Raw genomic sequence first — 27705 nt, forward strand, 5'->3', positions numbered from 1 at the left:
CATAGTTTACTCCCACTTGAGTGTTATGCTGCACTACAGAAACCGATCTGAAAGGTTTTTATTTGTATTATCATATATGCAATTATAAAATAAATAAATCAAAATAAAAAATTAAAATTGTTTTCATCACATAACATTTTAGTTTTTTATATTTGTGTAAATTTAAAATTTAATTTAAAAATACGGATGAAATACGATAATTTGACTACTACGATAGAAAGCTACATCTTCTTCTTGCTAGTGCGACACATTCTGCTAGGATTCCTTTTTCACAGAACCTGCAGAGTTCGTTACTATATATACCTAGTCTAGTTAAGTGACTTCTTAGTCTACAGTGTCCCGTCATTAGACCGGTAAGTATTCTAAAATTGTTCTTTCCCATGGTTAATCTACTTAAATCGTTTAAGATTACAACAACCTAGGAGACATCTGGCTTGCCGTTGTCCAAATGCCTCCCACCAGCTCTGCTGCCGCATCTGTTTCTCTTGATTTCTGAGTACCAGTTTGCATTTATGTTAGAAGGAACTGAAGCATACTGGAAAAAAAACTGATTATATTGTATACCAGAAGGTATACTAGCCGGCTCGAGACCCGTGTTACGGAAAGCATAAATAAGAAATCGAGTTAAATTTCGACCGGCTTAGACCAAATAACGATTGGCTGCATTCATCAGTCGCCGCAGGCGAAATCTCTGTGGCTGGGCGGCGCCGAGTTCAAGCAGGAAAACGATGGAGGCGAGCAGTTGCATGAGGACAAATATGCCGAAGAGTCCGCCCAGTAGCCAGGCACTAAGTTTGGTTGGTGCACGATTGCGATGAGCGGGGATATGCTCGATGCGATCAAGGTACATGCGACGGAACCGATGCACCAGGCCCGAGGACATCATGTTGATGAGCAGCTTATTGATCCGGTGCTCCAAATACGAATGCGGTCGCATGTACATCGTAATCGGTGCGGTGATCAGTGGAATTCTGAGCACGGCCAGGCGATTCTTCTCGGCACCGGAGGCCATGTTAAAACTATCGACACTCGGCTGGATCAATGGTATCACCATTTGCACATCACTATTGTCGCGCAACTGCCTCAGCCTTTGACCAATATTGTGCTCCACAACGATCCGATTATCCGGCACCATTTCACGGAATATGGGCAGCAATGCGGGCACCAAATAGAATATATACTTCTTTTCGAGCACCTCGGCCAGTGATCGGAGCGGAGTGCGTACGCGTCCATCCTGCAGCAGGATATACAGGTCGCCCGTATAGGCGGCGCGCAGGACAAGCGTCTGGAGCAGCCACATTGCTAGCAGAAAACGCGCAAAATTGCGACGAGGCGGATGCAGGTGCATGCCACCGAGCAACGTGGACCACAATTGTGTGCTGGGCAGTCGGTTGTGATCGCCGAGCACGAAGCGACGTAGTCGTGGCCTTGCTAGCAACTGCAGCATACCAATTACCCCAAAGCCAACAAGCACACTGAGCACGGTGCATAGCCAGCTGAAATAGCCCAGCGGCTTGGTCAGACGCTGCATCGGCGTCAACTGGCTGCCGCCGGGCACGCACAGCACAATGGGAAAACTGGTATACGAGATGCTGGGAAGCATATACTTGGCGCGTTCCCTATTGTACATCGATGAGACGAAGGTTATATTTGCCGTACCGTTAACGATCTGCAAAGAGTGATATATATATGAATAAAAGAATAAAAGCTGCTCTGATGACTCACCAGTTGCATGGTGCCCGTTAAGGTGCCATTGGGTAAAGAAAAGCCACGATTCTGATTCGGCTCTTCGATGAGCTTAATGGTGAAGTTCATGCGTTCAGCCAGCAAGCGATAGATCATTCCCTCGATGCCATGAATACGCTCTCCATCGGCCAGACTGTGATCCCTTTCGATGATGACAAAGGGCAGATGCTCGAAGGTGGCGGTGACTAACTCACAGCTATACATATTGTACACCTTTTCATCGAAGTAGTCCACGCTATTGTCCACGTGAATCTGCGGCTGTGCACCCAAACCACCCCGGAAGGTGGCATAGTGGACGGGCTTCGACGACTGACATTGGCCATCCGATTGATATGGATAGTAGGTGTAGACGTGAACTATTCCAGTTTCCCGGCCACCCAGCAGCACATTCACATTGATCACATAGATGGCGAGCAAACGTCGAAAGATCCTCGCAATTGTAGTGAGTCGATGCGTCTCCTGGCCCGTATACACAATACAGTAGTAGCCATTTCGCTTAAAAAAGCTATTCGGCTGAAGTATACGCTGCTCCAGACGCATGTACGCCCGCATGCTGTCCAGCAGCAAAATGGCCGTTTCCCTTCCCGCTATTCCGCTAGTTGGTGACGGGGGCAGTGCATCCAATGGTGTCTCCTCATCGCCCTCAATGTGTTCGTTCTCCAGCAGAAATATGACGCGCTCAGCGCCAGATGCCAAGCCCAACGTTTCATCAATCAGATCGTTGTGCAAATCGCGACTCTCGTTCTTCGTTGCATAATGCACAATGCTCAGCGGCATGCCCGAGTCTCTGGCATAGTGGCTGTTAATAGTCCAGACCATAGCGTACATCAATGTAATGTTGTAAGCTTTTTGCTGCGTATCGCTGGACAACATGACGAGACGATAACCAGACAGCGAGTGAATCCACCGGGCAACCGGGAGCCAGTGGACAAGTGAGCCAAGTAAATAGCAAATTCATTTGGCTTTTAGTCGTTGCATGTGCGGCGCTTGCTTATCGCAGCTCGTTATCGGGTCAAATTGCATTTAAATGGATGTGCCATCAGTTAACAGCCTGCCTGCCGCATGCAACACATGCCACACATCTGTAAAAAGGGCATCAAACTATATGTTCTTTTATATATCATTTGCAAACGGCTCGTTAGTCTATAATGCCAAAACAAAATAAATAAAACACAAAAATAATTACATTTTTAGCTAAAATCTTATGTTTTTCCATTTGCTTATATCAACTGATAATTCGAGTGAATTATAAACTCATCAGTGCTACCATTGATCACTGTAAAATACACACACACATAGGCAGTTGGTCAGTGTGACCCCAAAATTGCTAAGCAAAAAAAGAAAACAAAAGAAAAATGATGAATAAGCTTTTTTTGTTTATCTTATTTTTTGGACATGGCTGCTTTCCAAGCTTATCTTGAAATGAGTAATTGCCAAATAAATTGCAACAGATGCATCAGCGGTGCATGTTGCAACACACTGTCAAGATCGCTGACTATATTTTATGCACATACATACATACATCTACAAAAACAAACAAAACATTTATTGCATTTAGTGCTGGCCTAAGCATCCAGCCCTGTTGCCCTGAAGCACTTAACAATATGTAAAATAAAAATAAAAATCAAATAATTATTGAATACATATGTCTGTGCATGTGAACACATATCAATATTTAATGTTTTATGGGACAAGCGACCACTTTAGAGTCGAAGTCCATTTGCTGGCAGGGCTACGCTTAGCTCAGCATTGATGCACTTCTCTCAATGACACCGATTCGCAGTAAGCCAGTCTACGCTGCGAGAATTTGGCACGAGTTACAAAATTATAATATATACATTATATTGAAAAATTAGTTCGTGCCTCGTGTTGTGAGTTCGTGCTTCGTATTGTCAGTTCGTGCTTCGTATTGTCAGTTCGTGCTTCGTGCTTGAAGCTCGTGCTGGGCGTGCTGTCATCTCTATCAAGAATTTGATATCGGCACGTAGCGGCGGCAATTAAAAATAGAAGTGCAACACTATTCGACATTATAGGGTCACACTCTGTTCAACGGAAAAAGTAAAGAAACGTATAAAGAAGCTTCCAGCTTCCGGATAGTAGTGCAATTTTGGTGAAAACAATACACAAATGCGGATACGACGATGGCCAAACCATAACAATTGATAACTATGTGGTCTGTTTGTGTGAATTTAATTTTTTTCAGTGCAGCATTTTGCGCTGATTCCATGAAAAATTGCTCATCAGCAAATTGTTTTGTGTGCTATGCCGGCTGCTGCAGTCTTGAATTTGTTTTATATTTTCTTTTTTTTTAAATATTTTCATTTAGTTTCGTTGTTTTTTTTTTTTTTTTTTTTTTTTTGTGGCACACACACGGAAACGAAATGAAAGTAACGCTCCAATGGAAGTTTTGGTGTCAAGCGTGGCGGGCAGCCCTAACCTCGAAGTGCGTGCAAAATGCAGCTCAGCTCTTTGGCACGATTTGGCAGCGTTGACAATTTTGAATCAGTTGTTGTTGTTCGCAGTTTTGGAGGTGCTGCTGCTGCTGTTGCTGCTGCTGTTGCTGCTGCTGGTGTTGGTGCCGCCGCCGCAGCGAAGAATTCTATATGGGGCAGCGTCTGATCGAATGGGGCGTCAGTCACCGTTTGAGCTCAACAACGGCCAGTTCTCGACGATCTTTAACAGTGCGAAAAGTGCGAAGTGTGTGTGTGCAAATAGGGTATATAAACAAGGAGATGAGATTGCTGTGGTTATTGCTGCTGCTGCTGGGTGGCACGCTGAGCGGCGCCCAGGATGCGGCCACCGTTGTTAGTGGCGATGAGGCGGCAGACACCGTCAAAGGATTAACGGATACATCAGCGACTACGTCTGCGGATAATACAACTGCCACTGCCGATGCTAAGCCAAAGTTTCCCAGCGAGGATTCGGTAAATCAATTAGCTAAAGCTAAGCTTGTGTTTTTTTTATATTTTTTTTATATAAAATTTATTAAAGTAGTCCGTTTGTTAAGCTCTGTCGAAATTGGGCACATCGGAGCATTATATCCTTTTTTTATACTAATCGGAATCTATTTTTAACAGTTTCCCAAACCAAACTAAATAGTTTCGAGTGTTACAAAATGACTCTGCTAGATAATAATAATAATATTAATAATAATAATAAGTTAGAAGTACTTAAAGAGTTTTTGCATCTGCAAGAGTTTTTAAGCTTGGGTTTTAAAGAGAGCACCTCCAATTGCAGCGAGTATATTAAATTTGCTGTACATTTCTATAATTAAGTTGATGACCAGAGATTTAATCCTTTCTATACGACATTATTCCACACGCAGATACTCTCCCAGCTGCCACCTTTGCAGCAGACGCGCAGTGGAATTCCTTCGGTTGACGCCTTTTATTCAATGTTTCCGGCGTTGAGCAGCCTTTTGCGTTGGGGCAGCCTCTTCCCCGCCCAGTCTGTGCTGGGTGCCGTGCCAGATACACTGCAGCCAGCCGCCTCGAAGGTGGTGCTGGTGCTCGCCGACGAGGCCAATGGCCACAAGTCGCGTAGGACGCGTCAGGATACACCGGCGCCGACGCCGGCTGCGCCTGCAGCACCGGGTGCCATGTTACAGCAGTTCCTTAGCCAGATGCCGTCGCCGGCAAATTTGCAACAGATGATGCCACAATTGCCCACTGGCTGGCTGCCCGACAACTTCCAATTGGGCCAAATGCCACCGATGCCAGACCTGGGTCAAATGCCACCAATTCCACCAATACCAGCAATTCCACCAATACCAAATACCTTTAATCTGGGCCAGATGGCACCAAACTTGGCCAACCTAGGCCAAATGCCCAACCTAGGCCAAATGCCCAACCTTGGCCAATTGCCCAACCTTGGCCAAATGGCCAACCTTGGCCAAATGGCTTTCCTCGGCCAGGCAGCACCTGTTCCTGAAGCGTCAACAACAGCCGCTCCCCCCACACCCAAATCTGATGACCCGAGCCCGCCAGCGCCCAGCGTGGCGCAAGCGGCGCCTCTATTTGGTGGCCTTTTCGATGGTGGCAATAATTTCTTGGGACCACCCGACGCCCTAATGGCCGGACTGCGTCAATTTATCCCCGGCGGCGTAGTGGCTCCACCCGCTCCAGCCGGCTCAAGCGCCCAGGCCTCCGACATATCGGAGGTACGCGTGAAGCCAGCGGGTGAGCCCATCATGAGCTATAGGTCGCCACAGCAGACGGATGCGCAGCTGTCGCAGTTTAGGATTAATACAGCGCTGCGAATGCAACAGCGGGAACAAGAGCAGGATAAGCAGCAAATGCCGTTGGTCTGGTTGCGCATGCCCACAGAGGATACAGACACCACCAAAACCCAAACGAAAACCGAAACCGGGGACAAGACCGACGAGCCGCATAAGCCCAGAGATCGTATGGAGATCGAGGCGAGGCTGCACGCCTTCCAGCGCCAGGTGATTGCCGAGCTGCAGCAGTTGCAGCACATCGAGCGCCTCGCCCGGGAGATGCGCGCCAGTGCGCAGGGAGCATCAGTTACGCCCACCTTCAAGCTGCGCTACCCGCTGAGCCGGACGCCCGTGCACAAGATCACCCGTGCGGACATTGAGGGTGCCCTGCGCGACGACTATGTGCGCCGCCTGCTGCACAAGGAGGCGCTGCGCAAGACGAATTACAAGCGACAGACAATGGAGCAACAGTCCATGTCCAAAGAGGACATACTCAAGGTCATGGCCTATGCTTATCGCGTGGCCAGCGAATCCGCCGAGAAGAAGGCCAATGAGGAGAAGCGTCAGCGTCAGTGGGAGGCGGAACAACCGAAGATGCAACAGAAGCCTATGAGTATGCGCAAGTGGGAGGCGGAAAACACCAAGGAGCAGCAGCCCCAGATGATGCAGCAACGTCAATGGGAGGCGGAACAAGCGAAGATGCAGCAGAATCCAATGAGTATGCGCCAATGGGAGGCGGAAACCTCCAAGGAGCAGCAGCCACAGATGATGCAGCAACGTCAATGGGAGGCGGAGCAAGGAAAGATGCAACAGCAGCAACAAAATCCGATGACTATGCGCCAGTGGGAGGCGGAACAGGCCAAGGAGCAACAGCAGCGCCAAATGCAGGCGGATCAGCAGACCATGGAGCAAAACAAACGCATGCAGCAGCAGCAACAGGAGGCGATAATGCAACAGCGCCAATGGGCGGAGGAGCAATCGAAGCAACAGACCCAGCAGGCAATGGATGCCATGATGAAGCAACGCCAGTGGATGGAGGATCAGGCGAAGCAGCAGGCAAAGGATCAGCAAAGCATGATGTTGAGACAATGGGAGGCTGAACAAACCAAGGCACAGCAGATGCAGCAGCAGAAGCAACGCCAGTGGATTGATGAGCAGGTTAGGGCACAAGTACTGGTGAAACAGCAGCAAAAGCAGGTGGAGCAGCAACAGATGGAGCAGCAGCAGCGCATCTCCGACGAACAGCAGTGGTTCGATGAAAAGATGAGAGCCATGCAGCAGCAGCAGCTGCAGAAGCCCGATGGTGACGCTATGTTGGGCGAGGCCAAGCCACAGATGCCCACCACTGGTGGACAGGCACGGCATAAAGGTAATCTCTTTGGGGTATTCCGCAGTCGCGACTCTAATCTCTCGCCACACACAGTCGATTTGCTCGGCCTGGGCGGGGATCATCGCAAGAAGGCCACAGCTCATGCGGCGCCCGCCATCATCAACTACTATCCGAGTGCGCCCGCTCCCGTCTATGGCAACGCTCCCAGCTATAGGCCCAGCTATAGGCCCAGCTATAGGCCCAGCTATATGCCAAGCTATGGCACCAGCTATGGCAACGGTGGTCAAGGCTCCAATGCCTACGGCGGCTATCGAGCAGCCGTTGGCGACGAGCAGATTGATTCCATGCTGCGCCAGCATCGCACTATGGCGGTAAGTTCTGTTTAAATCTTAACCACAAAACCAAAACAACAACCAAGATTCACACACACACACACACACACGCACATACGCATAGGCATAGGCTCGCACACACAGACACACACACACACAAGCAAACAAACAAAACACTCATTGGCAAGCTCCAAATAAAATGCATTCAGTATTTGCCAGTTAATTTGAAATTTTAAAGGGCAAATGAGTTGCAAGCTGAAACTTGAACGCTTTAATTATTCAGATCTATTTATTTATCTATCTTTTTATTGAAATATTTTAATCCATTATCTGTATGCCTAGCACATTTGGATTTTATCCTTGCTAATGCCCAATATTGATTTATTTTTATTTGAAACTAGTCCAAAGCATTTATTTGATCATAAAGGAAAAATGCTTGAAGCCAAAAGCCTATGTGGCTAAAGCATATTTGCCAAAGAAAAAAAAATGAAATACTACACTCGGAAAAAAGATTGAAAATCACCATATTATTCAGAAATATATTTTTGAAAATCAGTGTTTTTATTTTCTCAATTTTGCGATACATTTTTCTCAAGTTTAATGTAAAAAATTTGTCTCATTTTCAGGAAGTTTTATTTATATGTGTATAAAATTTGTTCTTTTGTTGCTTATATTATAAAAAATATATATTCTAGATAGTTTATAAATTCAAATAATTTAATTAGAAAAAATGTACGATTTTAAGACGATTCGATTATTCTGCATCTTAGACACACATTTCTTAATAACAGAAATAATTTCTAAAAAAAAATATATATATTTGTGGGATATTCAATTAAGGCTATTTTAATTTTTTTCGAAATTTGTTTCTGATATTTAGAAATTATTTGTTAACACAAGAAAAACTTGCTAGTTTTCAGAGCATTTTCTAAAATGCATGGCGATTTTTTTCTGAGTATATCTAAACGGATAAATGGGATTATTATTATGTTGGCATTTGAAAGTTGTAGATTAAGTATACGCACATGAGCACGCACGCACGCACACCCAACACATACGCAAGCACAGACATATGCACACCATGAAGTAGCTGCCTCCATATCATTCACAATCTTTCATCTTCTGCTCGCCCGTTGTTTGCTCATGTCATTAACAGGCGACGCATTTCAGACAATAAAACCAACCGATGCCCAAACGAAGACCAACCACCCAGCAACAGCATCCAACACCCCGACGAAGACCAGCACCAGCAGCATTAGTACCAACAGCCATCGTATAGAGAAAAGGTTAGCAAATTTTTACAGCAAATCTTCGACAGCGTTGGCCACCGGAAGCGGCTGCGGCTGCGGCCGCGCTCACTGCGCCTGCGGCACCAGCTGTCGTTGCGGTAGGGACAAGGGTGAGGTGGGGGGAGCAGCGCAATCTAGTGGCTGCAATTGCGGGGCAAGTCGACGCCGCAAACGCAGCACTGAATATGGCACATTGGAGACCATAGATGCCGGTTCACTCAAAGCATTGCGGAAGGAGTACAAAATGGGCCTCAAGGAGATCACGCTCAGTCCGGATGAGGATCCAACGGAGGCGCTGATGCGCTACAATGCCGCCTCCATACGTGAGGCACTCGAGCGTGCCAGTCTGCAGCCGGTGGAGATAAGCGGAGATCAGTTGGCAGCCGCCGAAGAGGCCGCAGATCAGGAATATGCCAATGAGCCGGCGACACAGCAACCATTGGCCACCACTATGTCGCCAGTTATAGACACCACCACCGAGCGATCGACGCCGCCCCAGGATGCGCTCATGACTGACAGAGCTGCGATGACCGCTGAACTGGCTGCCACGCGCTTAGAGTTTAAGAAACTGTATGGTCTCATCGAAAAACTAAAGGAGCAGCTGACGAATGCGGAGCAGCGTCTCAAAGATTGCCGGCATGCAGATCGTGACAGTGTCACTGTCACCACGCCAACCACTCCTATCAGCAACACCAACACCAACACAACCACCTCGGCCAGCAGCAGTAGCGGTAGCACAACCAGCAGTAGCAGCAGCAGCACAACGACTGAGTCGCCAGATGATTGGGCGCATATGCTGGCCAGCAAGGGGTACAATACCAAATACCTGTCCAGGTCGAACGAGCAGACGTATGGACAAGGCGAGATGAGCAACTCGGGTGAATACAGTTACCAGGAGATGAAACCGTACGATCTGGATAACAAATCTAAGCGTTCCACAGAACTGAGCAGCACCACAACCACCGAGCGACCCAATGAGGCATTGCAGCACGCACAAATGCTGAATACAGCCTTCCACAGCAATGCCATTGGCGATGCTGAGCAGCAGCAGGAGGCGAATACCGATACCGATATGGATACGGATGCGGGTGTTGATGTGGATGTGGATGGGGATGGCACACAGACGAGAATGGCGACAACGGCCGCATCATATGCGTTGCGTGGCAAATTTCTGCGCAGGCGCAGCACGCAATTGGGTGGAACGCGTACGACACGGCAAGCGAAGGTAATGAAGATGCCAGCGAGGGCGAGGGAGCAGATCGAGCTGTCGGCGTTGCGTGAGCGCAGCACGAAGCTCGATCAACTGATCGACGTCTTACACGATCTCCTACGTTTGCAGCTCCAGCGGGACAATGCGCTCGCCAAGCTAACAACCAGCAACAGCAGCAGCCGGATCAGAAGCAGGAGCACCACCACAACCAGACCCAGCAATAGCAAATCGTCGAAACGTTTGCGGCGGCGGCGTCGCAAGCAGCGCAAAAGCACCAGCCCAAGACCATAAAACATTCACAAACAATCAATTCAAATTACATAAACGTTTACTTTAACCATTTACCATTAACTTTAACCATTTACCCATGGATTTGAAACATTTACCATTTACCATTAACCATTTAACCATTTACTTGAAACATTTACCATTTTCGAGTTGCAGCTTCATTCATGAATGATGATCACATGTTTCATTGTTTTCATTGCATATAAAATCAGTCAAACATCAGTATCAGCGTCATCATCACCCGCATTCGCATCAGCATCAACATCAGCACCAGCATCCAATACATCAACATCCTCATCCGACGATCCCGCAGTGGGCTCCATTATGGACTTCGACGAGGGCCTGTTGCGGCCCTATATGGGCCTCTTGCCGGTGGAACAGCCGCATGATCCGTGGCATCAGAAAACCTACAATCTGCACTATCCGCTCTATCGTGGTGGTGGCAGCTATGAGGCGTATCTAAGGCCACGTCGCGACACCCACATCACCCATATGGCGCGCACCCAGCAGATGCTCACGCCCGACATGCTGCAGCGTCTGCTGCGCATCAAGATCGAGTTCCAGCGTCGGTTTCCCCATCTCTACCAGGGCATGCTCAATCATCATACGAATCGGACGCGAGTGGTGGTTAAGCCACCGCTGCTGGTGCCCCACAATAACACCAGTAGGCCGCCCAAGCTGAGCGAGATGCCCGTCTTTGAGCTGGGCGCGGCCGAGCGTGGCCTATTCGAGGACGAGAACGACTCGATGCTGGAGCCGGGGACGGAGACCAGTTCCGAGGCGACCACCGAGACGACGAAGGATGCGTCTAGCGAGCGTATCTTTAATGAGGATGACCACGACGACGATGTCGACTATTTTCGTTTCGAGGATAACGATGATGACGCTGATAATAACGAAAACGAACACAATAACGATACTGATATTATTGATGATTAAATTAATGGTATTTCAATTCTAAACATCGAGATTAAATTAAAAATGAAAAATGTATGACAACAAAAAGCGTTGCATTCGTAAATCAAATCAGATCAATTGATGGGGATTCTAATGCGTTTTTAAGCTATAACTCGTCTCGTCATCTCCGTAATTATCCGGAAAGGACACATATTGATATTGAGATATTGAGTTCACAGCTAACAGGACTATTGATTGGTATTCAAGGATTTCAAGGATTCGGGTAAGCTGGTGGAAGTGAGTGTCGTCGATGAACTAAAACCATCCTAAAGCCGCTTTGCAAGCACAGCTAATCTTTTAGTGGTGGTAGAAAAAGCGTTTTAACAACTTTTTCCGATTTGTTTTTATTTTAATTTGTTTTTAAATTTAAATTTTAAAATACACATATGTTATCGCTAGGTGATTGTAATTGATGTAGTTCTATATACATAATTTCCACTGATAACCCAGGTATTTGCAATGTTATCTGTGGATAGATATTCTCATTAGGCATATGTACATTAAACCGATTTCCCCCGAGTGCTTCGAAAGAAAACACCTATGAAAGCAACGATAATTTACTTATCGAGCAGTTTCGAGTTAGACCAAATAAGTTGTGAGTACGTAATTTGATGTCTCCAGAGTATTTAACTGTATTGCAGCTATTTTTTCCCCCTTTTTTATATCCTGAATCCATTGAAAATTGGTAAAAGAGGCATAATGGCTTAATGCAAATGTATGTAACTGGCACAACGGAGCAGCTCTCTATACTCTATGATTAGGATCAGCAGCCGAGTCGATATAGAAATGTCCGTCTGTCAAATTTGGATGCGCAGTTCAATTGTATTTATTTGCCTCCGTTTCACAAATAAAGCCACAATTTTCAAAGCAGATATATATTATAAATTGACACATTTTCGATCAACTGCCCATATTTAATCTATATCGGATGAGAAACACCACAAGAAAGGTGAACATTTGCTCACCTGCTTACATTTGAGTGTGTAAAACTGGATTTTATTTAATTGCTCAGTTCAGGGTGTATCGTAGTCCAGGTCACCCCACATTCATCATTCTTACTTAATTTTTTATTATAATATAATGCAACAGTACAGTTCATTAACCCTTTTACAGTAAACAGATTTCCCTTGAGTGCGCTGAGTTGTGTTAAGTTGAGCTGGGCACAGAAAAGGCCGAAAGCGAACCAGTTGTTGTCAGTTGGAAACTACAAGTTGGAAGCGATGCAGCATTTGATTATTGTGTGCGGCATATTGTTGTTGATGGTTCAGTGTCAAGCTGCGCTGACGGCGATAGACTTATTGCCAGCACCGGACACCGGACAATTGACAACTTTGGCCGAGGCACTTGGCCAGGTGCTGCAGCACTCGGAGATGTCACAGCGCCAGACACTTTACATCCATATGCAGTTCAGTGCGACGTCATCGCATCCACAACTGCTCGAGTTGCTCGCACGTGTGCTCGACATTCTGCCAGCAACAGCGTCACAGACACGCTGTCTGTTCGAGCAACGCCCCATGGAGTACAGGCCGTATGTGCATGCGGTGCTGCTGCTGGTGGACGATATACGTGCCTTGCGCACCGTTTACCGTAAGCTGCACGCCACCAGCGATCTATCCTTGACGCTCATCTACATGATGCGACCACAGCCGACAGCGGCCATGAAGCTGCTCTGGCAGCGCAGTGTCCTCAATGTTGCCATCCTGGTTGTGGAGGAGCAGCAGCAGAGGGTGATGATGCTCAGCTTTTATCCATATAGTGCCACCCATGGCTGTCGGGTGATAAAGGCGAGCATTGTGAATCAATATGTCGCCGCTGTGGGACGCTGGGCCAACGATGACTTTTTCCCCGACAAGTTGAGCAACTTCTTTGGCTGCACGCTGACGTGTGCCACGTGGCCGGATATGCCGTATCTGGTGCGGCAGCCCAACGGCCAATTTGTTGGCATCGAAGGCGAACTGCTGCAGTTCATGGCCGCCAATTTGAACTTCAGCATCGGCATCTACTGGCTGAACAACTCCCAGGTGCGTGACACCTTCAATGAGTCCGGCTGGGTATTCGACCAGGTGGGTATTATTCAAATACACAAATCGAAATTGAATTCGGAATTCTGGTTGTGACCATTTGCGAAATGAATTTTCTCTATTTTAAATGATTTAATATCAGTTTAATATTAAGTAAGTAAGTAAGTAAATAAGTTACAATTTATTGTTCCTTATTCTAGATATATATTTTGTGTTTCGAAAAATTATTATCTGCATACTTGCACAGATCTTTGCCAACGCCGAATATGCCTTGGGCGGTTTCCACTACAAACCCAACGAGGGCACCGATATGCCCTACTCGCAGTCGAAGTACTATTTCATGAGCCACATCATGCTGATAACCAATCTGCCCAGCGCCTACTCGCCCTATGAGAAGTTGGCTTTTCCATTCCACCCGCTCCTCTGGCAGGCCATCTGTCTGGTCTTGGCACTCGGATGTCTGTCGCTCTGGTTGCTGCAGCGATTTTGGAAGCATTTGCCTCATGTAAATACAACTATTTATATATATAATGAGAGTATATAGTTCATATGAAGATCCGTAGTTAAAAGTAGCATTTCAAACCGAAATTGGAATCGGAACCGCATATTTACCGATTGAAAATAAAAATCGTAATTGGAATCCGAACATAATTCAATCGTTTTTATAATCCCAATATTATTTATGTATTATTTGTCCCAAAAATACCGTAGGGGTACATTCTGATGAGCCAGAATCGTTGATTGAAACAGCTTTCATTTTTATTAATATACTTATTTTAATAATTATATATCTGAAGACACATTGTTTCCATCTGAAAGCCGTTTGTTATAGTACAGCACTTGAATTTATAATAAAATCCGACAAATTGACAATTCCAAAAATATAGTGAATTTATTTTTTAATGTGCAAATATATTTTTTATTTACTAATAATTATAAACAACAGAAAGGGCAATTTTAGATTTCTTTGGTACACATATATAAAAAAAAAAACATTTTAGAATATTGTACCCCGAAATTCAAGAAGGAAAACCCCTGATTTGTAGAATTATCCTTGTTAGTTGCGCTTGACAATGAAAGTATAACGAATTTCTAAAATTCAGGTTGCATTTTTTTCCTAAGTGTACCGTTTAGACTGAACGCTAATCACGAATCACAGTCGGTGAGTTCGACAGGCAGTTAGTCACTCAGTCAGTAACCTTCTCAACTAGTTGAAATTGAAATTGAATTCTGTTGTCGGATTGTTAATTTAATCTCTCTATATTTAACTTTTCTTTTCAAGCATCCCTATTACCAGTTCCTGGTGCTGACCATGGGTGGCAATCTGTTGAGCAGGGAGTTGCCGCTACGCAACTCGTTCCGTTTGCTGTTTGTGACATGGCTGCTGTGGTCCTGGGTGATGCGCAGTGCCTATCAGTCGGGCATGTATCAGCTGCTGCGCCAGGATAAGCAACGCCATCCGCCGCAAACAATTGCCGAGGTCATCGAGCAGCGCTACACGATCCAGATGGTCGAGGGGAATGGGGATCGCTGGCTGGCCAGCCTGCCGGAACTGCGGACGCAACAGTTGCGCCAATTGACGGCCAGTGAGCTGCATTCGTTTGCCGGCCTGGCCGAGAGCAGCGGCAGCAATCAGCGACTGGCAATCATAACGCCGTACGAATACTTTGGCTACTTTCGCAAGGTGCACGAGATGAGTCGCCGTCTGCATTTGGTGCGGGAGCGGATATTCACCCAACAGCTTGCGTTCAATGTGCGCCGCCACTCGCATCTGATTGGTGTGCTCAACAAACAGATTATGCTGGCCCATTCGCACGGCTTCCTCGAGCATTGGACACGGAAATATGTTAGCGCTGTCGATGCTTCTGATGAGAGCACCGAACGCATCTCGGCAATACCCACTTATGGCGGCACGACTAGCACGACACAAGTATCTAATGATGATGACAACAATACGGATACGAATACGAATACGATTACGGATATGGATGCGAATGCGAATGATGATGAGGAGGAGGATGAGGCACCCGCTGAGGCGCTGAGGGTGCTCTCATTCAAGGAGTTGGCCGCTTTGTTCTATCTAACAGTGTGGAGCATGCTGTTTGCCATTCTCGTCTTTGGCCTCGAACTGTTGCTGCATAAATAATGTGCAAATTTATTTTGTGCTAAAAACGTTTTAATTAAATTATTTCATAATCCACATCGCACATCTCATAATCCAAAAACAACAGCGCCACCCGCTGCTCCTTTGGGAGGGAGCTGCTTCTGCTCCTGCTCCTAATTTTGCTTTTGCTTCTGCTGCTGCTGCTGCTGATAGTTCTGCTCGTATCGTAAAAACGCAAAACGTTTTATCTGAAAGCGATAAATTTGCAAAACCAAAAAAACTTACAAGCGCGCCACCAAATCTTCACTCGGACCCCACCCGCAATAAGCACTTCCTCACACACCCCAATCCTACACCACCCACCCACCATCAATTTTCCCTCTCTGTCTCTATCTCTGTGTGATTGTGCTTGTGTGGTTTTCTTGCCGGCAAGCAGATACTCTTCCAGAAGCTCAAATTACACCAGCTCTGAATGTAAGCTGAAAACATTTCATCTATTTTGCAAATTTTATAATAATAATAAAAACTGTTGTTAATTTTCTCTTTTACTCAGAAATAATAATAATACTGATTATAAGAATAATAAGAAGAATATAAATAAAAGTAATAATAATACTAACAATAATACCAATAATATACATTTTCTCATTCATGAATATAGGAGAATATAATAATAAAAATTATGATATTTCTATATTTTCTTTTTAGAATCATCGATCAAAAAATAAAATAAACTAAAGTCTTTTAAAAAAAGCTTAAATTAGTTTTACATTAGAGCCAACTATTTCCTATTCCCTAGTGGGATATATATGATATATATATATATATATGTACGATATATATATATATATTTATATTTATATTTATATTAATAAACAAAATATTTTACAATTACATATTTCCATTTCTAATTCATAGTTTTTGTGTACGTATTGCATTCGATTGCCAAAGGACTTGTCACGGACCCCACTCTACTTGGTTACCCAAAAACCCGATTGCTCCCATTCCAAATGCCTCCACACCCCTCCCGCCAAACACACACATACACACCCAAATGCTGGAGATGGCGTTGCTGCTATTTTGCTTATCGCCTCGCACTTTTGCGCTTCTGCGAACTTTTTTGCCACAAAACTGCTGTAATGGGCATGATGTCGCCTCAGCATTCAGCATATCTAGTACCAGTAACAGTACCACTTCCACTGCCACTACCACAAGTAACAGTCACAGTACGAGTAGGAGCAGCAGCTTCAGCTTTAGCCAAGTAGTCAACGACATCGACATCGTCGTCATCGTTGCTGGAAATTCAAGTAAATGTATTGAACTTAAGCTTATTGCCTTTGCCTGCATTGTCGTCCTTTACAGCGGCTTTCGTCCTCCCTTCCCATCCCCCGCACACACACACATTCGCATCCTTCTTTCCAAGTGTGCGTGTGTGTGTGTGTAGATGCTTTCCCACCCCACACACCCCTCAACTTAATGGCTCGCTTTCCCTTTAATACCCAGCGCTGTTTAGGAAAAACTTTATGCAATTCCTTTTATAAAATATTTCCTATTTTTTATTTTTTTTTTCCTTTAGTTTTTATGCTTGGCCAGCATCATTTACACTATGAAATCAAGAAAAGACAGCGAACTGAATCTAATTTGGAAAGCAACTAACAACTACGAATGAAATTCTACACGCTTAGTAAAAGGATTTTACATTAATTAACAGGGTTTAAGCAAGCGAATTGTGTAACTAAATTGCGATTATTTGCCAACCGACTGTAAAGCCAAACTAGAAGTGGATGAACGAGTCAATGTGTTCTCCAAGAATGTCAAGTAAAATCTTGATGCAGCCACCAGTTTCGTTAGAAAACCAATGAGTGATGCATGTCGAGTGCCAAATAACTGCGGGGATCCAGTTCAGGATCGAGTAAAGTTAATGGCTTGTTTGTAAGTAAGTAGCGATCAAATCAAGTTAAATTGAGAATCAAAATACATTCTGAGCATTCTTTGCATTTCCAGATGCGGAAAGAATGAATGAATGATTATTAAGTTGCTGGCCAGCCCAGTGCCGAATGAAACTCGCTGCTCAGTTTTTATATGCTCGGCAGAGGCAGTGGCAAATATGACGATACAAAGACCCAGAGCCAGAGTCAGAGTCAGAGCCTGAGTCAGGGGCAGGGGCAGGGGCGTCTAAAACTCGTCTGGACTATTCCCGACGATTGACAGTGGCAGCGGCAGCCATGCCTTGCCTCGTGTGCCAATGAATTTTTATGGCTCGAGTCAGGCGTGGCAGCAACTATTACCGATTGCCGGCGACGAGACGAGACGAGACAAGGCAACTAGAACAAAAAAAAAAGAAAACAAATATATTCATGACAAGATTATGTGGCAAGCCGACAGGGGATGCACCTACAAATTAGTGCCTGAGTCCGCGAGATGCGTGAAAAGAGTGGAGGCTGAGATTGAGGTTTATTAGCTGCGCTGCTGCTGCTAATAAGGGAAGGACTGCTGGCCCACTGGCAAACTGGCAATTTCCGGCCGCAGAATTGCAGCTAATTAGCTAATCGACACAATTATGGTAACTGTCGCCGGCATCGACATGGCCCCAAACCCGGATTCAGAGACGCCGAGTTTCGTGCAGTTTGTCAGCCAAATGCAGCGGAAGCTTACCAGACACACAAACACATGCACACACACACACACACATCTGCCCCTGCCACTTTAGGCTGCTACCAACAACAAAAGCCACAATGACACATCCGCCACTTGGTCATGTAACAAATGTTACCCCAGCGACAAAGGACCAAGTAACAGCAGCCAGGACAGAACATCACAGGACCGCGCATAACCGATCCAAGCATCCAAAAGTTGTTTACTGAAAGCAGCCAAATGTTGAAAACTACAAAAAATCGACGAATTTCATTCTTTTAATTATGTTCAAAATTATTTTTGTCGTCATTTAATAAAATTGACCACAAATAAAACCAACCTGTCAAAAAACGCTTTTAGCGTTGTTGTTTTCCTTCCTGTTTTTTTTTATTTTTTATTCATTATGATTCTTCAGTGGTAAAGGCTTTGTCGATGCACGTATTCGGTATGGGTATTCGTTGGATAACGAATCTATTTGAGGTCATAGACCCATGCCACAAATTTGGTGCTGTAGTCCTCGCTCCATGACTCCCAGAGGAAGCCGTCGGTGACGTCGATTCTTCCCAAATCACATCCGGTTGTGAGGTCAATAATACGATTGGTTGGCTCGCACAAGAAAACTGGATGACATTGGTCTACGCGAATTACGCAATGATCAGCATTGTAAGCTGTGCAAAACAAAATACAACAACTATGATTATGTTAACTGTGACATATTTGTAATTTCGTTGAAGCACTTACCAGCAAAACGCTGCTCAATGCAGTTGACCACGTGCACGTCATCAAAGATGGAAACGAAAAAAAATTCACGACTATTAAACTAAAAAGAAAAAAGTAAAATAATGACGGCAACTAGATATTTGTGCAAATGCATTTACCAGTTCGTCGTTTCTATCGCAATTGGGGGTATGATCTCCCTTACTATACAAGATTACAAAATATGAACGCACGTTCGTTGGTGCAATCATTTTTGATGCTTCTGCTTGTCACTGCGAAAATGGAAAGGAAACAAATTAGAAGGAACTATTATCATATTTTACAGCACTACAAATTTGGCAGTTCTGAGAACCAGTTCCCGTTAACTGTCTCTCTCTCTCTCTCTTCCTCGCACTTGCTATAACTCGCTAATTGGAGTGTCACAATAAAAAGCGCCGTTCTTTTTTTATTTGTTAATGAAATCATGACTGCTGCTGGATATTGAAAAGGAAAAAAAGATGTTGTTTGTTCAAAAGAGTTAATCTTTATCAATATCGTTCACATTCACATTTTCATCATGCTTAATATCCTGTGTCAACTCCTGCTCATTCCATTTGCATTCTTCGCAATTATTTCAATTAAATCGACAAAAGAAATGTCCTCCACCCCCAGAAAGAAAACAGCTCAAATGTCCAGCCATGTTCTGATCTGCCCAACCCCATCCCCACCCCATCAAATTTATCGTTAGCATTGCAGCGTTGGTTGAAAAGAGGCTGGGGATGGGTGGTGGTTATCCCGCTGCGTTTGGCGAACATAATTTCCTCGCGCCGGATGTGACAATGAATACCCATTAATAAGTACATACACCCACACACACACACACACATCCACCCACCCACAGACACACACACACAGAACACACGAATGCATGTAAAAATTGTTGAGCTCATCGGTCGGCCGCTCATTTCGTTCTTTTGTGTAAATTGATACGCCCGTCCATTTTTCTGTCTGTCCATTCGTTAGCCTGATCCACTCCCTCTCCCGCTGACACTCATCAGACGGTGAGTTTAACCACAGCGCTGCCAATATGGCAGACGAAAGCGCGCAGCGAGCGCATTAAAGAATGAATGGTTGGCTAATTTTGTAGAGACGCGCACGTCACAAGCTGTTAACCAAATTAATATGCAGCACAATGATACAAATGCACTGACGACAAATGAAGGATACGTTGAAACGGCGTGTGGGCAGCACCAACAACAACAAGATGAAGAAGGCAAAACGAAAGCAGCAAAAAAACAAACAAATTTCATTGTATGTGTGTGTGTAGGCGGCAGCAGCTCTGGCTGTGACTGCGACTGTGCTTGAGCGTGATATGGCAGCATTGTGGGTGCTGAAATGCTGGCACAGCAGGCGGCGTCATCTTCGCATCAAATTGGATTGGTCGAGCACCAAGTCTCTCTCTCCCTCTCTCGCTATGTCTCTCGCACTCGCTGTCTATGTGGCTTATTGTTGTACTTCATCATTGTTGTTGTCAAGCGGCGTGCGTGTTTGCGTAATATGATTATTTGCATGTTGCCACTCCATTTTTTTTTCTTCATATATTTATATTTGTGTTTTTTTCTTGTTCACGCTGTGCGTGATGTAAAGATGAAATAATATGATTTGAATAATAATATAAATTAGTAAATCATGGGCATAGCCATGTGCAGCAACATGTCATTCTCACTCGGTGCATATGCAGCATGCTTTGCATATTTTAAAGCCAATTTTAAAAAGCAACTACCACCACCCCCTTCCCCATTCCCTTGTCCATCGATTATTGTTTGTTTATGTAATTGAAGCGAACGATTTTAGCTGGGCTGGTCTGGCAGCGCTGTCCGCGAAAAAACGCTGCACGCATTGTTTTAATGATGTTACTTTACTAATTGCGGATTTGGATTTAGTGCGTATGATGCATTTAAATGTCGCTAAATGAAAATGGAAGAACAAAATCCAAATAAGCGCATAAGTAACGGCACTTGGACGCGTCTCAGAGCACAAATTGGAGGAGGCCAAGCCAAGTTAGTCAAGTGGCGCATCCTTATAACAGTGCTCGAGGGCGCACGACATTTGTCGACTTCAAATGGTTAACAAGTTTCTGCAAACATCGACAGACGGCAGACATCATTACTCTACTATGCATCAGCATTGGTATATGTACATATATGCGTGTGTGTGTGGGTGTGGGTGTATGTGTGTGCGCCTCTTGTAATCATGTGAATCCGCTTAAGCTGTCGAAGTGTATTGTGCGTCATTATTCTCTTTCGTGCCATTAGATTTGAATAGTTTTCCAATACATACTAAAAAACGACGAACGCAAATCGCAGCGGCATCAGCGTCGGCGTCGACTTTGCTGCTTATCAGCTGCAGCTGCTGTGCATATGTGTGGGTGCGTTCTTTACTAGGTTTGGTATGCAGGTTGGGCGCGTCAATTGGAAGGAAGCATAGCATTCGAATATTGATTAAAATTGCGAAATAATTATTATTATTGTCCTCACTGAACTTGGCTTGAAAGATTTATATATGCATGCAAAATTTATATATATATATATACATATATTAGATTTGTTGACTTTTGCATGTGCGATTGTTGAAATCGAAGCTCTGCCTACAAATTTATTATGCTGCATATGTGTACACACTTATTTGCAGCATACCAATCGCGTTCTCGCTCGAATGCATTTCGTCTTAAGTGCTTTTTCTTCCTATGCTTCTTCGTTTCCCTTTCTTTTTGTTCGCCCTCTTCTCTGCCGCTTCTGCGTTGCTGCTCTGAAATTTTGATTATCATTCTGGCAGTAAAGTTGTTCTGTCCATAATTGCGGCCAATTTTCTTTTATTTTATTTTCATAGAGAGCAGCGTGTTTCAATAATGTGCATAAATAAATCACATTGCGAAGTGCGTCATGCAAATTACATTTTAAATGCACGCACACACTCATATGCATGTATATAGATAAGAAAAAGTCGAGCGTGATCTAAGCGAGAATATATGACTGCTGATGAAATACCCTGTACACTGGCTTACGCCATTCAAATGATGCTTACAAATTAGAATACTTGGGCCATAGACCCCAATTACCCGTTTAATAGTCAGAGGGTACAAGATGTTGCATTTGCAGACATATCGATATTCAATTATCGTATGCCACAACCAAAAGCGAAATTTAAAGGACCACATTGCTGAAAAGAGGGAGCAATTTGGCAGGGTCAGCGAGATAAGCGTTGCATGTAAGGACATTATCCGCAAGGTGGCGCGTTGAGGGTTAGGGTCAAGTAACACATGTGGAAAAGAAAAAACGCAGTGAGGCAGGTCGTGGTCCATAGCGCTTAAATTTTTGTGCTGTACGAGCAAATGTTGAAGTACCTTTAGGAGTGCCTTATCCCTGCATATTTGTTGTGCTGTTCTAGTTTTGTGGTTTATGTTTAGGTGGCCGACGGCAGGTCACGCCGCAATTGTATAATTTATGTCATATGCTCTGAAGTTGACGCAACAACGACCTGGCCGTCGTGCAAAAATTGCTGGATACGCTACTGCGAGGGAAACACTAGGCGAATACACCATCCCCTGATATTGGCAGCGCGCAAGCGCACCGACGGTATTTCTTCAGCCGGTGAGTGCGTTCCGGTATGGAATAAGTGCCATCAGAATAGGATAAGCCTTCAGTAACCAGCCGCGTAGTTCGAGCGCAGTAAACTCAATCGACCCAGAATCCAAATTAAACTACAAATTGTAAAAAAAAGGGCAAAGAGAAATACATGTCAAAAAAAAAATCAGGTCCACGCCCTGTCGAGTGCAAGTCGACTGCGCGCATGTGATCAGTGCCAAGCCCAAATTGGGGAATCCATTTTTGCACGAGCCCCCCACACACCGAATACTTATATCGGAGCTCTAGTAGGGTAGGATAGGGATTGAGGGCCACCTAAAGTAATCTTCATATATGTTCAATTTTTTATTTTGGTTTCATCGGATTTGGCAAGATACCCGATTAGTATTTAGTAATTACTACATTATACCATATAATGTTTGTTAATAAATTGTAAGGAAATAACGATGATCTGTGAGTAAGTTAAATACAGGGGAGAATCACCGGGAGCATGGAATAAATTAGTCGTCAACTACAATTTAAGGGCGATGGGCAAATCAAATCCGTGCAAGCCCATTGCAGGAAGGGCGGGTACGTCGTGGCCATAAACACCAGGCCCGTCAGCTGTTTCGTTTGCTTTGTGTGTGCATGTAGGTCTTTATGATGATGCATATACATATCTATAAATATACATTATATATATAAAATATAATGCAAATTGCGCTGGCCGTATAATTTGTAAGTAAATTGGTGTGCTTTTGATAATAACTCACGAGCCGATGGAAATTAAAATATAAATTTACCAAATATTTGGCATTTATTTGTTTACAATTTCATACAGCAGTTGAACACTTTTAATTGATATTCATCGAAAAATTAAATATAATTTAATTTGAAATCATTTTTGGATTGTAGTTTAATTTTGTTTGTTTGCCATTTGGATTATGGCGTAACATCAAAGTCAAGTTTTCGCTTTTTGTTTTTTGTTTATCTCCTAAGTGGAAAAGTTTTATAATACGAGTATTAGGTAGGTAGAAAAACTTACTGTTATATTAATTTTTTATTTATTTTTTATTGGATTTTAGCTAAGATTTGTAGTCTTAAATGAACTATTGATATAGCTAGTGATGATTATATGACAAAAATACCCTCTGATGGGCATTATATATGTATTGTTTGGACTAACTTGAATATATAATATGTATACAACTTGGGTTTGACAAGTCCACAATTATCATTGCAGTTACTCATATTACTTAACATTAACCAAGTTTCTGTCTGATTCAAATGCAGAAGCTTTTGGCAAGCAGTCAAAAACATTTTCAGTTTCTGAAATCTGATTTTGAGTTAAATTCAAGCGCAGAAGCTTATAGCAACAACAAGAAAAGTGTGTAGAAATGGATTGTATTATCGATTTTTCTTAACTCTTAACTCTTCAGTGGCCATATTCTTGAGTCTCCACTGTATGTGGTAGATGGCGGAATAAATCCGGACATATTCCATCACCCAGGCGTCGCTAAAGGGGAATGGGTCGATGAGGATAGCAATCTGAGCATTTTACTGGGTATCTGTTTGCTCGTGCTCTCTGTGATCTTCTACACGATTTGTTGGCTTATTTTGTTTAATAGCTTTTCTCGAATCAGGCGATGGCAGTTGAGTCATGCTGATGATTGTGCCCACTCAATCAGAGCAGGAGGAGGAGGAGGAGGGATCCGATTCAGACTCTAGTTATTCGTTTACAGACGATTTGACAGATTAATCCCACGCGGTATGTAGAATCCATAAAAATTGGATATGCCAAGTTTTAATTCCAATGTTGCAACACAGTCTCGCATATCAGCAAGACACAATTTTCTCAGGAAATCAAAATTTCAGCAGGTCCGTGATGAATTACAAAAAGAAGAAGATAAACCGAATATCTAAAGTGCGTTGCAAGATAACCTTCAAATGCAATAGGAACTAGTAAAATAACTTTGAGTAGATTTGGATGATGTCCAAGATGCCAAAAGAAAAATAAATCTGAAAGCCCTAAATATATAAGTTCGTATATTAAATGGGTAAAGGTTAATATTGAAATCAGGATTCAAAATGGAATCATTACGTTTGCCATCTTTTTAAAATCATAGATAGGAATTTATGTATAGACAGATTAATAATTAAGCAATCAAATGTTTTTGAACTACTTTTGACAGTGGTTGGTAGAATGTCGGATATTGATTCTGTATCTTTAGTTATTTATTTATTTATATTTTGGGGTAAACTCGAATTGTATTTTATCTATAGGTAACTGGTCGTAATATTATTATGCTTATGCTCGACTTATTGGATAGCCTAAGATTGGTTTGCTTTTGTTGCTGCTTTGGACACAGATTGGCAATCTTTGATTACATTTTCGTGCTCTTTATTTTGCAGCTGTCGATCGAGGCGCTCCTTGGCCCGAAAGACTTTTGATTGTATATAGAAGGAGCCACCGTTTGACTTTTCATTGATGCTAAACAGATGGTCATAGTTGATACGGATCTCATCCATATTGGACAGATCCGTCACGTTGAGTATCTGCTGGGCCTCGTTCAGGGTCATGCCCTTGACAGCCGTATCCGTGCTCTGGCATTTAATTGTGATCGTCTGATGTCGGTTTGCCGCCGCGCGTGACGCATCGATCTCCTGGCGAACGGCCTTGACAAAGGCCCGCCCCACAGACTGTGCACCATACACGATGATGCGTGCAAAATGTTTGGCCATGTTGCCACTGCGACTGCCACGCGCTGTCGCTCTTACTCTCTGGTCACTCCGCTGCGTGTGTGGATCGTATTGTTCCAAGAATTTTGCAATAGATTTTGTTTTTTTTTATAACATTAATGTAAATTTACTTTTTTTTTCTGCTTAGTATGACAAATGTTGAAAAGCGTTTCGAAACTGTAGATTTAATTCGCACTCATTCCTATCAAGAAAGCTGTGCATGTACGAAAATACCTGGTTCTAATATAGATCCAGCTCTATACATATACATATATATATTTCCCAGAGCACTGCAACAGTATCTTTTTCTTCTACTTGATTTAAAACAGCACGAAAATTCTTATTCACATGCAATCAGTCAAGAAAACTTGGCGTTGAATAAATTCACACGAGTTGATTCGTGCTTGTTGAGTTTAACTTTAATTATTCATAACTCTTAACTTATGGAAAACAAAGCAAATATAAAAATGTTAAATCTCACAAGATGTTACCTGACTTCTTCTTCTTCTTCATACGTCCACCAGCAAGATAATCCCATTGCGCATCTTCAGTTCGTTGGAAGCTGATCAGCCTAATCCACTTAACAGAGGATTATCTGTCAATTTTGTTTTGGTTTGTTTTTGTTGTTACTTGTTATGCTTTTAATATGTTTTAATTGTTGTATTTTATTGCAGGGAAGTGTAAACTGAAAGCAATTGTTCATTTGAAGCTGTTCCGGAGGGGAGGCAACGGGCACAAACAAGAGAGGAATTTTTTAGTAGTATTTTGTTGCGTTCATATGTTGCCGTTGAGTAAATTACATTGAAATTCAACTTGACTTCAATAAGGAAATTATCTTTTTTGGGCTGGGTAGAGAATATCTGCTATTCGGCTCGTGATTTTCAACCGCAAATCGTGTTCCCAAATTGAAATGTAGGCCAAAACATAATTCAAATGAGTATTGCCTCGAAGCAGATGATATTTATTGTATAGCAGTTGCATTACCATTTACCCATTGAACATATAAATTAGACAATATTTATTGTGCTGTCTTAGAGTTGGTATTGCTTAGGTTCAGCCACAGATTTTACAGCTGTGAAAAGTTTGGATCTAACTCGAACTTTTCTTTGTCCAGGAGCAGAAACCTTTTTTCACTCACATCTTTTTAGCAAATAAATGTGGCAAAATTTCAAATCACACTGTTGGCTTATTGCTGCAACTTGCAACCAAAAAATGGTCAAACAAGTTGCACTCGCCTCGTTTAAATGACTCTGCTTTGTACGCAATATGTGCGGCTCGTAAACAAATTATGCGCAAATTGACTGAATTTTTGGAGTAGAAGGTGAACCGCTAACCGTACAGCATGTTACCAAGAAAATATAGAGATGGTGTGTGTGTGGATGTGGCTCCGATGTCATGTGTGTATTAACATAATTACAATAATGACTTGCTGCCGGACACCGGAACTTGTGGCCATAATTTAGAGAGTCAAGTTCGCATTTGCATGAGCTCAATGCACGGCCGTCTTTTTGAAACGACGGCGAGTCTAAGCCAAACCGAACCAAAATGAACCAAAGCTATCAAAGTGTCGAGCAGTGCCAAATTGGGTCACATTGGCAATCTGCGCAGGGTGGCCAGTCTAGCCGCAAATGGACAACAGTTGTTTTACAATTAACCCATTGTCCCGTTCAAATTTACAACATTGTAGTTGATCACATTTGGGCTTGTCGCTTGATTTAATTGTCTGACACGGTCATATGAACATTTTTGGAAATTTACAATTCGAAAGAAAGCAAAATAGAAGAATTGATTTGATTAGAAAACCGCGACCACAGTTAGATACGGTTAGTTGTTATTGATACTGGTTGCGGCTGTCTGGTTGAGTGGCTCGCGCGTGAGCTCATTCATTATGCAAACACCTCCACATTGTCGTTGCATGCTGCTGCACTGCTGGCCACTCCCTAAACTCACCGAACTCTACGAACTCTACGAACTCCCTGAAATCCCTGAACTGCCTGACTCCCGCTCATTTTGCGATTAGCTGGCATTTAAACTGATATTACTGTCGTGTCCATTACGTTGCTACGTTTGCTCCTCGACAGTTCGTTGCTTCGCCTCCCAGCTCTGATCTGTCGCTGTTGGCCGTTATAGCATTTTGATTTCCGCACTGCATCCGGCTGTTTTAATCCCTGGACAGAATATGCCTACGAAAAAAAAAACACAAACAGACTAACGCAGTATTGAAGTGCAAATGCACCAAGTTCATGTTGCTGTCAAGCTCAACCAGCCGACAGCTTGCACATACTGCAAAGAATTCATTTGCGAAATTTAAGAAACATTTTGTTTTTATTTTTTATTTCTACTTATACAGTAATACTTGTTATACAACTAACAACAAACGTATGAACTTAAAGTTTACATTTTTTTTTTTTTTGGTTTATGTTTGTTTACCTCTTTTTCTTTTTTATGCAGTTCAATTAAAAAACGTCAACATTTATTTCGAATTGCAATGGGATATCTATCGATAAAAGCACTTGAAGT

General features: G+C 43.4%; 4 protein-coding genes and 1 long non-coding RNA gene across 7 annotated transcripts; 2 read left to right on the forward strand and 3 right to left on the reverse strand.

The window, feature by feature from the left end:
* Positions 1–165: 165 nt before the first annotated feature.
* Positions 166–2981, reverse strand: LOC6565228. Its single transcript, XM_001991281.3, has 3 exons — positions 2933–2981; positions 1726–2828; positions 166–1669 (listed from the first exon to the last, which is right to left on the reverse strand). The coding sequence occupies exons 2-3, from the start codon at positions 2617–2619 to the stop codon at positions 641–643; spliced, it is 1923 nt and encodes a 640-aa protein (XP_001991317.1). The 5' UTR covers positions 2620–2828; positions 2933–2981; the 3' UTR covers positions 166–640.
* A 1364-nt stretch (positions 2982–4345) lies between these two features.
* Positions 4346–11416, forward strand: LOC6565381 (defective chorion-1 protein, FC125 isoform). 2 transcript variants are annotated; one of them, XM_001991280.2, is made up of 5 exons: positions 4346–4670; positions 5072–7331; positions 7386–7663; positions 8795–8910; positions 10624–11416. In XM_001991280.2, exons 1-5 carry the CDS (start codon positions 4350–4352, stop codon positions 11348–11350), a joined length of 3702 nt encoding a protein of 1233 aa, XP_001991316.2. In that variant the 5' UTR covers positions 4346–4349; the 3' UTR covers positions 11351–11416. The 2 variants fall into 2 exon arrangements, with proteins under 2 accessions (XP_001991316.2, XP_032593753.1); XM_032737862.2 differs by lacking the exon at positions 10624–11416 and having other exon boundaries at positions 8781–8863.
* A 41-nt stretch (positions 11417–11457) lies between these two features.
* Positions 11458–16878, forward strand: LOC6565379. 2 transcript variants are annotated; one of them, XR_004365230.2, is made up of 5 exons: positions 11458–11591; positions 12482–13431; positions 13637–13894; positions 14672–15967; positions 16412–16878. XR_004365230.2 is itself a non-coding variant. In XM_001991278.2 (4 exons), exons 2-4 carry the CDS (start codon positions 12589–12591, stop codon positions 15533–15535), a joined length of 1965 nt encoding a protein of 654 aa, XP_001991314.1. In that variant the 5' UTR covers positions 11458–11591; positions 12482–12588; the 3' UTR covers positions 15536–16036. The 2 variants fall into 2 exon arrangements, 1 of the variants encoding a protein (XP_001991314.1); XM_001991278.2 differs by lacking the exon at positions 16412–16878 and having other exon boundaries at positions 14672–16036.
* A 1509-nt stretch (positions 16879–18387) lies between these two features.
* On the reverse strand, positions 18388–19081 carry LOC6565378. The gene is made up of 3 exons (XR_004365233.1): positions 19006–19081; positions 18869–18947; positions 18388–18795 (listed from the first exon to the last, which is right to left on the reverse strand). It is a non-coding gene; the product is annotated as an uncharacterized LOC6565378 (long non-coding RNA).
* Positions 19082–24675: 5594 nt separating this feature from the next.
* On the reverse strand, positions 24676–25299 carry LOC116804936 (mitochondrial import inner membrane translocase subunit Tim16). The gene has a single exon (XM_032738299.2). It carries the CDS (start codon positions 25186–25188, stop codon positions 24778–24780), a length of 411 nt encoding a protein of 136 aa, XP_032594190.1. The 5' UTR covers positions 25189–25299; the 3' UTR covers positions 24676–24777.
* Between the last annotated feature and the right edge of the window lie 2406 nt (positions 25300–27705).

Source organism: Drosophila grimshawi, unplaced genomic scaffold, assembly GCF_018153295.1.
Source record: "Drosophila grimshawi isolate 15287-2541.00 unplaced genomic scaffold, ASM1815329v1 contig_848, whole genome shotgun sequence".
Taxonomy (NCBI): Eukaryota; Metazoa; Arthropoda; class Insecta; order Diptera; family Drosophilidae; genus Drosophila; species Drosophila grimshawi.

What these genes read in the sequence shown, in the direction of transcription:
- LOC6565228 (XM_001991281.3), bottom strand. Translation starts at nt 2,619, where the DNA reads ATGTTGTCCAGCGATACGCAGCAAAAAGCTTACAACATTACATTGATG. An exon ending in TAACGGGCACCATGCAACTG is followed by an intron (nt 1,670 to 1,725) that starts GTGAGTCATCAG and finishes CACTCTTTGCAG; the next exon opens with ATCGTTAACGGTACGGCAAA.
- LOC6565381 (XM_001991280.2), top strand. Translation starts at nt 4,350, where the DNA reads ATGGGGCAGCGTCTGATCGAATGGGGCGTCAGTCACCGTTTGAGCTCA. An exon ending in AGTTTCCCAGCGAGGATTCG is followed by an intron (nt 4,671 to 5,071) that starts GTAAATCAATTA and finishes TTCCACACGCAG; the next exon opens with ATACTCTCCCAGCTGCCACC. An exon ending in GCCAGCATCGCACTATGGCG is followed by an intron (nt 7,664 to 8,794) that starts GTAAGTTCTGTT and finishes GACGCATTTCAG; the next exon opens with ACAATAAAACCAACCGATGC.
- LOC6565379 (XM_001991278.2), top strand. Translation starts at nt 12,589, where the DNA reads ATGCAGCATTTGATTATTGTGTGCGGCATATTGTTGTTGATGGTTCAG. An exon ending in CCGGCTGGGTATTCGACCAG is followed by an intron (nt 13,432 to 13,636) that starts GTGGGTATTATT and finishes ATACTTGCACAG; the next exon opens with ATCTTTGCCAACGCCGAATA. An exon ending in TTTGGAAGCATTTGCCTCAT is followed by an intron (nt 13,895 to 14,671) that starts GTAAATACAACT and finishes TTTCTTTTCAAG; the next exon opens with CATCCCTATTACCAGTTCCT.
- LOC116804936 (XM_032738299.2), bottom strand. Translation starts at nt 25,188, where the DNA reads ATGGCCAAACATTTTGCACGCATCATCGTGTATGGTGCACAGTCTGTG.